The following is a 15,064-nucleotide window of genomic DNA, read 5'->3' as shown; positions in this document are numbered from 1 at the left end:
AAACCCCCAATAACAGATAAACATAAGACATGGCGTATTAAGTGATGTAAGTATTTATTAATTGAGTGTTGAGTGAAAAGTGTTTTTCCTCTTAATTATATCATATTAAGTTTCTCATAATTAAAAAAAACAAAACATTGATAATTGTCGCTTAATATTTCTACTGTATATTATAACTCTGAAACAATGAAGAAAAAGATTTTATTCAAGCAGCTGATAACATAAGCTACAATGCATGAGATTATTAGGTCATTAAATGTACCTAATAGAAGCTAATAATTGATCACAGTAACCAAAGGTATCATATCATTTATCATACACAGATATTTAAATGTCTTTCCCCAGCAGCGTTTGGTAAATAGTCCAATGAACTGATTTTTGGGGGGAGAAATTCAACTTTTCATATTTTTTTTACTAACCCCTAATGTAAATATTATATATGATATATAGTCGCTAGCCGTAACTAGTCTGCTGTGGGTTTTCCTCTGAAAACAGCAGGAAAACACATAATGAGAGTGCTGAGAGTGAACCAAAACAAGCTGTGGGCCCTTTAAAATCAAAACAATAAGCTGAAAGACACTATAGAGGTTCATAAAAGCTGAGGGGAAGACGCATTAAGGGGTTTAATTTTTTTTCAGGTTCATGTCATTTGACACACACAAGACCCGGTGGCAGCTGGCAATAATGTTTAAAATGAACATGAGGTTCAGATTTGTATCAACTTCATGCAAGTTTAACGTGTTCCATACAATTTATTTTTTGTTATCTGACTCCAGGTGTGAAAGAAAAGAAGAACTAGTTTTTAGATTTGTTCACGCCTGATTGGCTTAGATTAGGTTACATTGTCATTTAATAATAATAATAATAATTGTGACAATTGAAATAAAATTGTTACAAAACATTTGTATGTAACTTTTATTGGTAATTCTTTAAAATTTTAAATGTTAGGCCCTCGGGCATCTTCACATTGTCAAATCTGGCCCTCTTTAAAAATAGTTTGGACACCGCTGATGTAGATGGATCGGTCTACAGTGTTCAGTTGACTGACAACTAGGAGAGCAGCCATTATTATCACATTTCTGTGCTGCTAGTGTGCCCAGTACACCACTCCAGCCGAGTCCTACCACCAGTCAAACTTCCAATGCAGCCATCGCATCTTCTCTGAAAGTCGCTTTGGATAAAAGCGTCAGCTAAATGACTAAATGTAAATGTAAATAACTAAGGGATTGACAGTAACAGTGTGTGTGACCTCCCATTTATTGATCCTGTTTTTGCTATATGACTAGAGGCAAGTGACGTTGAGGTTTTAAAAAATATTTAGAAGGTATTAAATGGTATTTAATTTAACCTCAGGATTCCTGCATAAACCCTGTTATTATTTCACAGAGCACTGGTATCCTGCAGTTTGTATCGGGATGGGATAGACCTTTAATTCCATCAGACAACGACGAGCTGTGTTTAAATAGTTACTCGTGCTTATAGTGGAGCGAGATGAAGTTAATTAGGTGAGAATACGTGGTTTTTTAATTAGCTATTTAGGTGCTATTAAAGTCATTCATGACGTTATGAGCACAAAGCGGTGGACTGGTCCTTTAAGGGCAGATTTAAAAAAAAAAGCAGCACACTTCCGGTAGATAAAGACAAAAACAGACAGAGAAGCAGCCCAGCGGTGAGAAGAGGACGGGCCGTCGACGAGGTGAGGGGATTTAGTCTGAGAAAGGTGGACAGCTCTCGTTAAACACAGAGGAAGAGTGAAGACACCTGCACACACACAGACAGACAGACAGACAGACAGACAGACAGGAGGACAGTGACACCGAGCCATGGTGAAGATCAGTTTCCAGTCTGTCGTGGGACAGAAAGTGGAGAAGGAGAATGATGGCGACAAAACCGAAATTCTCATCCCTCATCCGATGGTGCGTATGCTTCCTGTTGTTCCTCCTCTTCATCATCACTGTTAATTTGATACTTATTTAACGTGAGGCCGTGCCCAGCCTCTCCCTCCTCTCTGCAGGGCAGCCTGCACCTGCACAGCCACGAAGCAGCAGGGGCATTTTTGACAGCATCTATCGCCATTTGGTTGCAAACAAAACATGTCATTGCTGCGCTCCTCTCCTCTGCGCCAGTGCGCTCATAGCTGCTGGTGCAAGTTATTCAGAAATGTGCAAATGCATGCTGTTTGCATAGAGGATCAGGCGCAAAAAGCATTTTAACAATGTGAAGGCTTTGGATCTGATTTTTGTTTTCTTTCCATGCAGATTATAAGAACTCATCTTAGAACACAGGGGGGTAAAATGCAAGAACTGCATGAGCTTTGGCTGACAAAATGGCAGATGGGTTACTGTGGCTTGCAGTGCAAGCAAAATAAATTTTCACAGCTTTTTAAGGAGGCAGAGCACACAGGGCTTCTTAACTTTGCCGTTAGCAGCATCCCAGCATCTCCTCAAGCCACATCAAAGGCACATATATGAACCCAGAACACGACGAATACCGTAATGGAATACAGAAAGGACATCAGACGAGGAGTATAAAGTGAAATCCAGTGAAATCTGTTCACCCAAATGTATTGAACAAGGAGACAGACAAGGCCTCCTGGTGTGTCACGCTCTCAGTCGGTGTGAAAGAGCCTCTCAGTGGGATGGGAGAACACAAAGTCTCACAGAAGTGTGTGTGTGTGCGTTCGCACATACACAGTTGTCGCCTTGTCCTTATGCACCCTCCGTTTCCAAACACTTCCACAAAGAACAGCACACTGAAGTGAAATGAATGTCGTAACATGAGAATCAAAGGCGCTGCTCGGCAGCTTTCCGTGCCCTTTTCATCTCCATGATGACGTTTGTCCTCATTTTTTCTTTCAAGTTTTCTACAATCGTCACATGCCTCTTTTTTTCAGAGCTACAGCAAAGAATAGTAATCGTTTTTGTCCCTTTTTACTGAGCCTCTTTTTCAAAACATCATTGTTACCTTCCAAAACCACTCTGCACTACAGTTACAGTCATGATTTTTTTGTAAATGGAAGCTCACAGTGAGCGCCTACTATCAGTGTGTAGTGCCACCCTGCCAACGCCAGTTGGGCGCGTGGCACAGGCAGATGGGCTGCTAGACTGGAGGCGTGTGTGATGATTACTCACCGTCTCAGTCTCAAGTTTTCAATACCGAGCGCTCAGTCATCTCTTTCTCTGGAACGAGCTTCTGTGCTACTAATTCCTACGTGAAAAGGCTGCAGTGCCGTTTAAGTGAATGGGGATGATGAGTAAGCTGAAAGTTGGATTGAAGCTGCCTGGAAATGCATTTCTGTCACCATTTGCAGTATTAATATGTGTTTTGTGTGTGTGTGTGTGTGTGTGTGTGTGTGTGTGTGTGTGTGTGTGTTTTCCAGGAGGAGGAGGAGCTGGTCCTGCCACTGAGGCCCAAAAAGTCTCCCCTCAATGGCCTTTGCTGCCTGACGTTTGGCCTGGTTGTGTTCATGGCCGGTCTGGTCCTGGCCTCCATTTATGTCTACCGCTACTACTTCATACCTCATGTAAGACGTGATTAAACACACACACGTGTCTCAGTACTCTATTCATAAATACAATCATGTCCTTTCCTTTAATCAAGTCGCTCCTGTATAGAAAGGACTATTGTTGTTACAGGCTTGTTTCCAAGTGTTCCAGCTGGTGTGTTGATCAAGACGTGCTGATTCGTGTGTGCATGTGTGCAGATCCCGGAGGAGAACCTGTTCCACTGCAGGGTGCTCTATGAAGACTCTGTGTATGCCCCGCTGCGTGGGCGTCAGGAGCTGGAGGAAAATGTCGGCATCTACTTGGCTGACAACTACGAGAAGATCACTGTGCCCGTGCCTCACTTTGGAGGCAGCGACCCCGCTGATATAATCCACGACTTCCACAGAGTGAGGACTAGCACACACATTTGACAAAGAGAACACAGTTAAAGCTCATAGCGGTGTGTTTTTAATTTCAAAGTAATTACTGATAAAGGAAATTAATATGAAAAGAAAAAAACAAGACCACATTCTACAGCCAGTTCTTCGTGTCCTGTGTGTTTAAATAGTTTAATAATGGTTATAGTGGAGATTAAGGTAATTAGGTAAGAATAACTGGTTATTAAGTAGCTATTTCGTCCTGTTTACAAAGCTGGTATAAGCACAGAGCAGTGTCTTTGTCATGTAACCTGCTGAAATGCTAGCCAGCTAGTTGTTAACAGTAGCTAGTCTGCTGTTTGTAACCAAACAGGTAGTGTGCAGTGGGTTTTCTCTGAAAACCACAGAAAAACGCAATGAGTGAACCAAAACAAGCCGTGGGCCTTCAAAATCAAAACAGTGAGCTGAAAGACACTATAAAGGTCTATAATTATTTTGACCCAACAAATGATCTTCCCTAACCCTAACAAAGTAGTTATGTTGTCTAAACCTAACCAAACTGCTACTGAAAACTCAAAATAATAATTACAATACAACAAAACCAAAATAAGTCAGTCTAAAACTAAAAAAGACAAAAGATCACATGGGTCATGAATCCTGGTCAGACTCAAACCAGACTCAAATTTAGTCGTAGTTTTATCCTCATATGACTGTTTGCACTTGAACTATATCTGTCATTGCAGAGTTGAGCACTACCTTGCTGAGATTTTTGAGTTATCGTCCAGACACGACTCATGCTAACGGCTCTTTTAGGCTTAAGCACAACAATGCTTCAAGCTGAATGCTAACATTAGCATGCTAACATGCTTGCAATGGTGATGTTTAACGTGTTTGCCTGCTAACATATCTAGCTAGGTAGAACGATGTCAGGAATGTCATTTGCATTTCAGGTATTTAGTCACAAACCAAAACAGATTTGATTTGATGTTGGCTTTGCATCAAATTACAGCAAATCACCAACGTCAGTAGGATTCATCCTCTGTGGACTATGAATGTCATGCATGTACAAAATCTTCATGGCAATCAATTATGGGTATATTAAGGTGGTGGACAGCTGATATCATTGAAATGATTCAAATTTTACCAACAAAAACCACTGACCACTGCTCTTAACAGCTGATATTTTAATTAACTGTTTTATTTCCCAGGGACTGACTGCGTACCATGACATTGCCCTGGACAAGTGCTACGTCATTGAGCTCAACACCACCATCGTGATGCCTCCACGCAACCTCTGGGAGCTTCTTATTAACGTGAAGGTAACACAGCTGTCATCTTAAGCGACTTAATGTCTTCATGAGAACCGATTTCTGTTGAATTCTTCAAAATCAATGGCTTTACTTCACTGTTCCCAAATGTTATAAACTGTTTTTAGATGTTCACGTTTGACTTGGACCAATGTACAGTTAACACAAAAACAAATGCTAAGCTCTGGTATTCAGAGTTAAATCCTGGGTACAGCAGAACATGGTACAGTCAAAGTGTATTTGCAGAAGAGGCAGTAGCTGGGGAGCTAAGAGCTACTATGTTAGGAGAAGAAGGCCTTCATTAGCAGCTGTTACATAACTGCCCAAAAGCTAAATCTTTTCTGGAGCAGTTTGTACCTCGGACAGAGGAGGGTTAAATAAAAGTGGATGGAGCAACATGGCTAGTAAGTTATGATCTATTCCTCCATTTTGTACCCTCCCTCAAAGGTCAGCGCTGTAACGTTATTGTGTGTGCAGATGCCCGTTGTAGCCTTTTTTTTTTTTACTATTCTGCTATTTAGTGCTTCTGTTGGAAAACAACCCCCCATGAGCTCATTTGTTATTGTCTCTTGCAGAAGGGAACATACTTGCCTCAGACCTACATCATCCATGAAGAGATGGTGGTGACTGGAAAAGTGCACAACATGCGTCAGCTGGGACCCTTCATCTACCGCCTGTGCAACGGAAAGGACACGTACCGTCTGAACCGTCGTGTCACCCACAGACGTAAGTCGGGATTAGCGGAGGAATGAATGTGAATATTAAAAAAGCTCATTAGCTAGCTGATAGGTGTTTGTACAGTCTGTGTGTTTTTTTTTGTTGTTTTTTTTTTTTGTTTTTTGTAGCTTTATTATGTTGAGCAAACAAAGTCAGATAAGTGATTTTCTCTCCATGTCACACACTGTTTCTCTCCCAGGCATCAACAAGCGTGATGCAAAGGACTGCCACCACATCCGTCACTTTGAGAATACATTCGTGGTGGACACGGTTATCTGCGATGAAGCGTAAACACGACAGTCATTCGTGTCATCCCACCCACCCAAAGGCACGTCTCCAGTCACCGCCCCAGCCAGTGTAGCATCCTCCTGTGGATCTGATAACGTCTGAGTTGCACTTTACTTGTAATTTTTTTGGTTTTATGTCCTTTGTAGAAGGTGGTTTTTAATTCCTGTTTCCGATGTGTGATGCAATACTAAGCTATTCTATCATGGGATATTCTTTGTAGCAAAATCCTTTAGCCAATAATGAATTATAATTTCAGGACCTCTCCTCTTCCTCTGGGGATTTGTAAAATGGTTAATGTCGTTGGGGGAGATGACTGTCTCCATGCGTTGTCAAGATGACTGTATGGTTTTTTTTCCCCTCCTACCCTGGAGGATACTTTGGGTCTCTTAGTTCTACTAACAGTCATCTGTGCAAAGCATGAAGCTTCACTTTCCTGAACAAACATTCATAGATTTCAATAATTACCTTATTTCTCATATTCTTTGTAATGTAAACATGTAACTGCTGATAACTAGTTGCTTGCATCTTTAACCTCTTGCTTGCCTGTTGCTTCCTCGCTGCCCTCTCTCCTCATCGTCTCACTGTAGAATTTAAAACAAGGTTGCATTGAGCATTATACTGCTGATCACTTTTTTGTATAATATTCCATCATAATTGAAACCGGTGACCATATTTATTTCGATGCTGTCATTCGTCTTGAGCTTTTCTTTTTTATTGCCATAGTTTTTTTCTTCATTGATGCCTTTGTGAAACCTTTTTAAAATGAAGTCCTCGTTTCCCCTTGCATGTGTCATCTATAAGAGAAAAGCAGCATTGTTTTGTAAAACAACGTTTAAAGCCTTAGTCCAGAGTCAGAGACTGGACTAAAGTCAATACTACTGAAAGGGAGCATAGTATGTTAGTTAAACAAAACCGACTTTGATCTGTATATTTTGTCCGCCGATGAAATCTGTCTGTGAATAAAGTAGTAAAAATAACCAGGTATCTGTTGATACTTTATTTTTAGCAAAAATTACCTGCTGCACCCAGGATGTTTTAAACACAATAAACATGAATATTTCTTAACAAAACATGCTGATATAATTTAGATTCTTTGTATTATCCCATGTATTTAGTTATTTATTATTTCATTTCACATCTTAGTAGATGTGTGGTTGCTATTGTTATTATTATGAGAATATGCTTATAAATGTGTACATGAGAAATATTTTTATGGTTGCACATACACTGGTGACTTGTCCACGGTGTACTGCACCTTTTGCCCAGTGCCAGCTGGGATAGGCTCCAGCTCCCTGCGACCCTGATAGGGATAAGTGGTAACAGAAAATGGATGGACGCACATGCATGTTGCCAACAACTGGACATTTTTAACAGTGGCAGACACCGGTTCCTCATGTTCTGCATCAATCAGTTAATTTGTAATGAAACACTAGTTCATTGTTTATTTTCTTTATTTTTTAAATCCAGTTTTAAGTCACATGCTTGACGTGATGGATATTTTGCTCTTTTTTTCTTTTTTTTGGGCCTTTTCAAGCTTTATTTTTGATAGAGACATGACAGGAATATGGGGAGAGAGAGAGATGGGGATTGACATGCAGGAAAGAGCCACAGGTCAGATTTGAACCCTGGGCTGCCGTGACCAGGACTGAACCTTTGTACATGGGGTGGCTGTTCTACCAACTAAGCTAAACGACAATATTTTGCTCTTGACAGAACATAAAAATATAGTATGAATACAAGATTAAATCATTGATTTTTTTCTGGAGCTTTCAACAGCATATGACTTCACGTCTTAAATGAGAGTCTCTTTAGTTTGAAAATTGTTTGAAATTGAGTTATTGCAATTACGGGCATTTAATGAAGGGATGTGCTGGATTCCCTGTTGGCATGACAACTGAGAACCTCTATCTTGAGATGTAGTTGAAAGCTTCAGATGATTTTACCTAATTTCCCTTCGGCGATAAATAAAGCAATCAATCTCAAACGACTTACTTCTTTCTGCTTGTGTGAAATAAATGTCTTTTTACCTAATTACAAACAACATACAGATTTTTGACTTAAGTACAACATATTATATAATATTCAGTCAGTTTCAGAAACCATCCCATCCCGATACAATTTAACACAAACTGCAGGATACCAGTGCTCTGTGAAATAATAACAGGGTTTATGCAGGAATCCTGAGGTTAAATTTAATACCTTCTAAATATTTTTTAGAACCTCAACGTCACTTGCCTCTAGTCATATAGTAAAAACAGGATCAATAAATGGGAGGTCACACACACTGTTACTGTCAATCCCTTAGTTATTTACATTTACATTTAGTCATTTAGCTGACGCTTTTATCCAAAGCGACTTTCAGAGAAGATGCGATGGCTGCATTGGAAGTTTGACTGGTGGTAGGACTCGGCTGGAGTGGTGTACTGGGCACACTAGCAGCACAGAAATGTGATAATAATGGCTGCTCTCCTAGTTGTCAGTCAACTGAACACTGTAGACCGATCCATCTACATCAGCGGTGTCCAAACTATTTTTAAAGAGGGCCAGATTTGACAATGTGAAGATGCCCGAGGGCCTAACATTTAAAAATTTAAAGAATTACTAATAAAAGTTACATACAAATGTTTTGTAACAATTTTATTTTAATTGACACAATTATCTTCTTTTTTTTTAATGACAATGTAACCAAATCTAAGCCAATCAGGCATGAACAAATCTAAAAACTAGTTCTTCCTTTCTTTCACATCTGGAGTCAGATAACAAAGAATAAATTGTATGGAACACGTTAAACTTGCATGAAGTTGATACAAATCTGAACCTCATGTTCATTTTAAACATGACTTATTATAAGTAATGTAAAGTTTGTTAACATTTAAGTTTTAACCGTATCACTCTTGCTCTTGTCTTGTCTAACAAAGTCATTCATAAAGTAATATTTTCTGTCACATCTACAGGTAACACCAGCAGTTATGATAAAAGCCAAATCTTTCAGCCATACAGTATCTGACAATCCTAGCAGGCCATAAATAATATCTTCTAAAAAGGAAGGTTCAGGCCGCATTGAATCTGACTGCGGGCCGTGATTGACCCCCGAGCCATACTTCGGACATCCCTGATCTACATAATTTGAGTTACGCTACTTGATATCTGCTAAAGAAATTACACCATGCCGAAGAGTTCAGTACCACTCCACACATAACCATGTTCTCTAATGAAGACATCAAGTATACTTGTTTTACATGAGGATGCTTGTGACCAGCTGTTCTATTCACACTTTTCTGTTTTGTCTTTACAATATAATTTTCAATCTATGAAATCAAACTTTTTGTTTTAAGCTTGTTTCAAGTTTTACTCCAGCAATCAACCAGGTACAGAACTTTTCAGTATTCAGTGACTTTATACCGTCATACTAACCGCAAACTTCATTATCATCATTACAAAGTGTCAGGTCGTTCCCGTAACCATGATAACTCACGGTGCGGAGGAGAGAGAGCGACGCTGGATGACGTTTTTACACGTTTTTCCAGAGTAAATTAGTTGTTTCACACATGAAGCAACAACAGGAGACTCTGTGTCCGACGAGTTCTCACATGTTGACTAAACTTTAGCAATTATTTAATGCCAATATAAAAAAATGTAGACATTCTTCTACAAAAATAACAATCACAAGCTTTACATGTAAAACAGAACTTGTAAACAATTGACATATCAACAAAGCATAACATGTTGGAAAGGCTGTTAACTTTTTACCGTAGTGAGGGTTGGGTCTTGGGGAGTACGGTTACGTAGGGACAGCATGTTGCATCATATTTTGCACATATTAATGGATGTATTCCATTATTTAAACACACAAATGTTGAAAATATGAATGATTTAATATCATTATGATAATTTTTTTATGTTTTCATTTTATTTTTGTGGCTCAGGGAGGGCGGCGCCCTACCGCCCTCTATTGGCCAGCCGCCACTGCCTCATTTGCTGATATGCGTCCCTCCATTTCTTCGACTTGCTCAGCTAGTGTTGACATCGCCGTTTCAATTTTAGAAAGTGAGGAGTGGATGGAAGTTGTTTTAGCATCTATCTGTCTCAATATCTCTTCCTTGCTTTCCTGAACGGCTACTATCACTGCATCAAGAGTAGGGCTTCCACCTTTAGGAGAACTGGTCGCCATTCTGGCTGTTTGCTCAGACAGCGGTGTAATATCCTTAAGACCTCTTAAGTTATACTGTGCCATGTGCCACTACAATAAATTCATTATTTTTTAGACTTTTAGTATCATGGTTTTCAAAAGTTTAACGGAAAATAAAAGCAACTTTTGAGGTATGCCTGCCTCTGGACCTCATGCTTGCATGTCCTCCCTTGCTGGCTTAACTTTTTGAACTTGTTTTCTGATGTCATAATTTTCATTAACCCTTTGAAATACTTAAAATCTCAACCCTGAAGTGTCATTCATGGATATAAGAAGACATTTTTTCTTTTTTTGACTTTTTAAAATGTTTCAGTTTTATGCTGCAAATCAACGTTAGAGAAGTTTCCAGATATGGTCACTTGCCCACCTAGAGTAAAAAAATTCCCCAAAATATGTGGAACATTTATTTCCAAATTAACAATCAGACATATGTCTTACGGAACTTATTTCAAAACATCACGCACGTGATACAGTGCAAAAAATATTAGGATTAGGGTTAGGGTTAGAGTAGGATCCATTAAAGGCCATAGCAATGCTGTCTGTGACATAGTGTGGCATTTGCTAATTGGCTGGAGTCAGTGGAGTCAAAGTCATGTGATTCTGCTCCTTCGTTGAGAGACGTGGGGGACCACTTTAAAAGCCTGTGGAAGTGACCATATATGGTTCCTCGCCCGATAAAGGGTTAAGGTCTTGCAACACACACAGATACACGTTTGCTACACCACAGGAAATGCGAACGTTTAGATCTTGTGCGTGGTTAACAGATACCAGATTTCCCATCAGGGGCCTCACTTGACACACTGTAAAACATGCAATATGATGTTCACATGAAGCCAGTCAGAGATGATCTCTAGTATAGTCTACTGCCAATCCCCACCGGCTAGTTCTATTTGCAGTTATTACTTTTGGATCATTTCAAATCTGCAGATTAGGTCATCCAGATCCTTACAGTCTGCTGTAGGCTTATACTGATGCCCTTCCATCTGGCGAGGCTCAGGAGCTGCTGAGTCACGTCAAAAGGATTGATAAAATACAGAAAATAAGAACATAAGATGAGATTCAGTGTTATTATGTAAAACAATCAAAAGGTACAATGAGAAAAGGTCAAATGAGAGCAGTGTTTCTTTTTAAAGATATTTTTAATGAAGCCACTTTTCATATGTACATTTACAAAAAAGGAGAGATGAAGGAACAAACATTCACAAAATTAGTACCCCTTACTACCCCCACCCTCAACCCTGGTGCATGAAACCCTTGGTTACATCTGACAAGCAAGATAGGATACATTCAAGTGCTGTATGAGGTTTGGTAGACAGAATGGTAAAGGGCAGTAGGTTTTATACTCACATACTACTAAGGCCAGAAAAGAGCCCTGTATCTTTTCAGATTTCTCTGGATTCCTCCTCATACTGAATAAGTTTTTTTTTTCAGGTGTGCTATAGGATGTTACTTCATTTAATCATTATCTCTGCGATGGAGGAGGCTCTGATTTCCAATTCTGCAAAATATACTCTATATATATATGTATATCTCCCAAAATCCATATCCTGGGGTCAGGGGAATCTTGATTTTTGTAGTTTCTGAAGCTATACTAATGGTGTATTTCCAATAGGCTTCCAGACAAGGACAATTCCAGATCATGTGAAGCAAGTCCCCCTTACAGTAAAATGAGAGAAGTTTTATAAACATTTCTTTAAGGGTCCAACAGTAACCCTACACCTAAACCTAACCCTCTAAATATGAATTATGGTGTCTGTACATTAACAGGCCTAGCTTTTTTCCATCTCTCACTTCATCTACAAGTTTTATAAACATTTTCTGAAAGAAACAATCTTTGTTGGTTTTTGATTAAAAAAAAAATAAATCAAAAACCAACATATACACCAACGATATTTGATGCCATATCTGATGAAAATAATATGTCTTACAGTTCAAGATCTGGTCCCTCTTTTTTCTTCCAGAAGGCATCCAGAGAGAAGTAATACAACAGTGGATCCAGACAGCAGTTCGCAGTAGCAAGACATGTTGAGGGCATAGTGGCAGTTTTACTATATGTAAGTAAAGAAGCTGACACAGGCAAGAAACATATGGCAAACATCACCAAGTTCATGACAAAAATCAGCAAGACATTCACCTTGTTGTTGACCTTTGCAGAGTCCTTGAGATGTCCGTGTAGAGTCCAAGACACCATAGTGGTGCACACTACATTGACTGCCAACATGATGAATACTAACACAGGCTGAAAATAAACTAATTTTGTGGGTTCATCGCTTTGAATAAGTTCAAAACAGATAGGTTCACTGATATTGTTTAAATATTTAAATAATCCAACGCTCTCTGGGATGTTCACCACCACCACCAACAGCCAAACGAGCGCAGCAGCTTTCCAGGCGTTGGAAGGGGTTCGAAGATGGCGTGACCTTAGAGGATAAACCACAGCGAGCAGCCGGTCAACGCAGATAAAGGTGATGAAGATGGAGCTGGAGCGGATGTTGTTGCGAAAGAACATTGTGATCGAAACGCACCCTATATCGTTGAGTGGCCAGGTGCCTGTGGCATAAAAGTAGATCCTCATGGGCAAGGAGATGACGAGCAGCAGGTCTGAGATCACCAGGTTGACCATGAAGACAGCATTCGTGGATTTGAGGCTGTGGAAGCGTAAAAATATCCACAATGATACAGCATTGAGAGGAAGACCCAGTGCCAAAATACAGCCATAGACCGCAGCATAGACATGCATCGATTCATCGACATGCATCGATTCATCGACTGTCGTTGTGTTGTTCATCTCTACCTGATGAGACAAACAATCTTCTGTGTGCTCTACTGAGTAGTGCTGTCCTGCACAAGACTTCTTAGTTCCTTCCTTTGCCTTCTATTAAAATATCAGACTGTTTATATAACAGGAAGCAGATGTCACAAGAATCAGCACAACCGCAACTGTGGTCACTGTGATGTTAGGGAATTTACTAGTTGACTTTTAAATTTGTGCATCTTTAAAATGTAAATGTAAAAAACCCAAATAAAACATATATTTATATTTAAAGTTGTAGAGATCAGTGACATTTACAGTTAATCAGTGAATTGTACATTAAATCCTGTTGAATCTGTGTTGTGCTTTCATGCATATAATTTTACTATGATGCAAATTTACAGCTGTTAATGTGTAAAGATTTAGTGATGTGATGATGTTCCATTAGCATGAAGAGACAACAGTGTCTCCAGACTAGAATGTGTTGAAGGTGAACACTAACATGGGTAAATGCATTTCCTTTGACTATTTTGGGCATAAAGTAGTTGTAGCATCATCTGTAATGGTTTAAAGTCTGACCACCAGCATGAGTTGGACGGAATAGAGACAGACTCATATGCATACCCGATTGTATGTGAAAATGTCTCTATCTGTTTCTGTACAAAAAGCTGGATTGAATTTATGATGGGACATGCAGGGGTTCTTTTCTTTACTTTTCTCATCGCTACTAATGATTTTCATGAGTTATTAAAAACTGATGCTGCATTAACTTAAATTTTCAGCCCCCAAAACCTTTAAACTATGTATGCTGCATCATTTTTGTACAATAAAATTTGTTTGTAATGTTGCTATATTTACCTGACTACTGATTTACACTACACTTAAATCAACTTGAAGCAGGGGCAAGGAGATGACTGTAGCCAACCACCTAATGTGTCAGGATGTGACAGTTTCCGTTACCACCTCATAGGAGGAAAACCACAAGATGATATTTGATGTGAACTTAAGATAACCATGAAACTTTTTCCAAGTGATCTTAATGGTTCTCTTAATGACGATAATGCATGAAGGTTATTCCCCACATATATCATACTTGAAAATTAATGTTTACTTCATTTGTTCTATGTAAATCCTCCTCCTCCTCCTCCTCCTCCTCCGCCTTCTTGTGATGGAAATTTTTGATTCTATCACATATGGGGTCACAGGGTCACAGTAGGGATAGTGTTAAATCTTTGATAGTTTGGGATCATTAGAATGGTAACCAAGGTCAGTCCCTTGACACAGCAGATAGGTAGACTAATGACTATTTTGGGACATAGAGTTGTGTCACTGCAGGGAGGATAGCTTCTTAAGAATCGAGGCAACATCATGTCACAACAAGTGTATTGGTTAATCCTCCATTCTCCTCGATCAAGCTGTTGTTGTCTCCAAAACCTTAAGCCACCTTGAGACAGTTCTTCTGTAACTCCAGCCAAGTTTTGGTTAAGTCTGGTCACTCCTTAATGCCACATTGTAACAAAACAAAAAAACAAAAAACTAAATGAAAGCTGAAATAAAACCGTACCGTAGAGTTTCTCTCAGTGCTTCTGCACACTGACGCAGCACGGTAAAAGAGGAAAAAGTCAAAAACTGCTCCAGTAAGTCAACCACTTAAAAAAAAGCCATTACAAGGCAAAGAGATCTCATTACATCACTGAGCTGACGCTCTATTTTGCAGCTGAGCAGTTTAAATATGGCACACACACACACACACACACACACACACACACACACACACACACACAGTCTCACTGTGTTCTCATGATAAATGCAGATCATAATCATACACACAGGTCATTTCATGGGTCACCTCGTCACTGCAGCACCCTTCCTGGGACTATATATAGAGATGATGAGTGTTGGAGATCCTCCTGGCTGCTGCACAGTGAAGATATGAATTCAGTTTAACT

The 15,064-nt window shown here is 39.5% G+C and overlaps 2 protein-coding genes across 2 annotated transcripts; one reads left to right on the top strand and one right to left on the bottom strand.

Moving 5' to 3' along the window:
* The first annotated feature begins 1,627 nt into the window (after window positions 1-1,627).
* On the top strand, window positions 1,628-7,151 carry itm2ca (integral membrane protein 2Ca). The gene is made up of 6 exons (XM_010731407.3): window positions 1,628-1,916; window positions 3,380-3,523; window positions 3,704-3,892; window positions 5,071-5,181; window positions 5,745-5,895; window positions 6,086-7,151. Exons 1-6 carry the CDS (start codon window positions 1,824-1,826, stop codon window positions 6,175-6,177), a joined length of 780 nt encoding a protein of 259 aa, XP_010729709.1. The 5' UTR covers window positions 1,628-1,823; the 3' UTR covers window positions 6,178-7,151.
* A 4,365-nt stretch (window positions 7,152-11,516) lies between these two features.
* On the bottom strand, window positions 11,517-13,103 carry lpar5b (lysophosphatidic acid receptor 5b). Its single transcript, XM_027280168.1, has one exon. The coding sequence runs from the start codon at window positions 13,101-13,103 to the stop codon at window positions 12,288-12,290; it is 816 nt and encodes a 271-aa protein (XP_027135969.1). The 3' UTR covers window positions 11,517-12,287.
* Between the last annotated feature and the right edge of the window lie 1,961 nt (window positions 13,104-15,064).

This window comes from Larimichthys crocea, chromosome VII, assembly GCF_000972845.2.
Source record: "Larimichthys crocea isolate SSNF chromosome VII, L_crocea_2.0, whole genome shotgun sequence".
Taxonomy (NCBI): domain Eukaryota; kingdom Metazoa; phylum Chordata; class Actinopteri; family Sciaenidae; genus Larimichthys; species Larimichthys crocea.
Note: the sequence above shows the minus strand (reverse complement) of the source record. Positions and strands in the feature narration are given on the sequence as shown.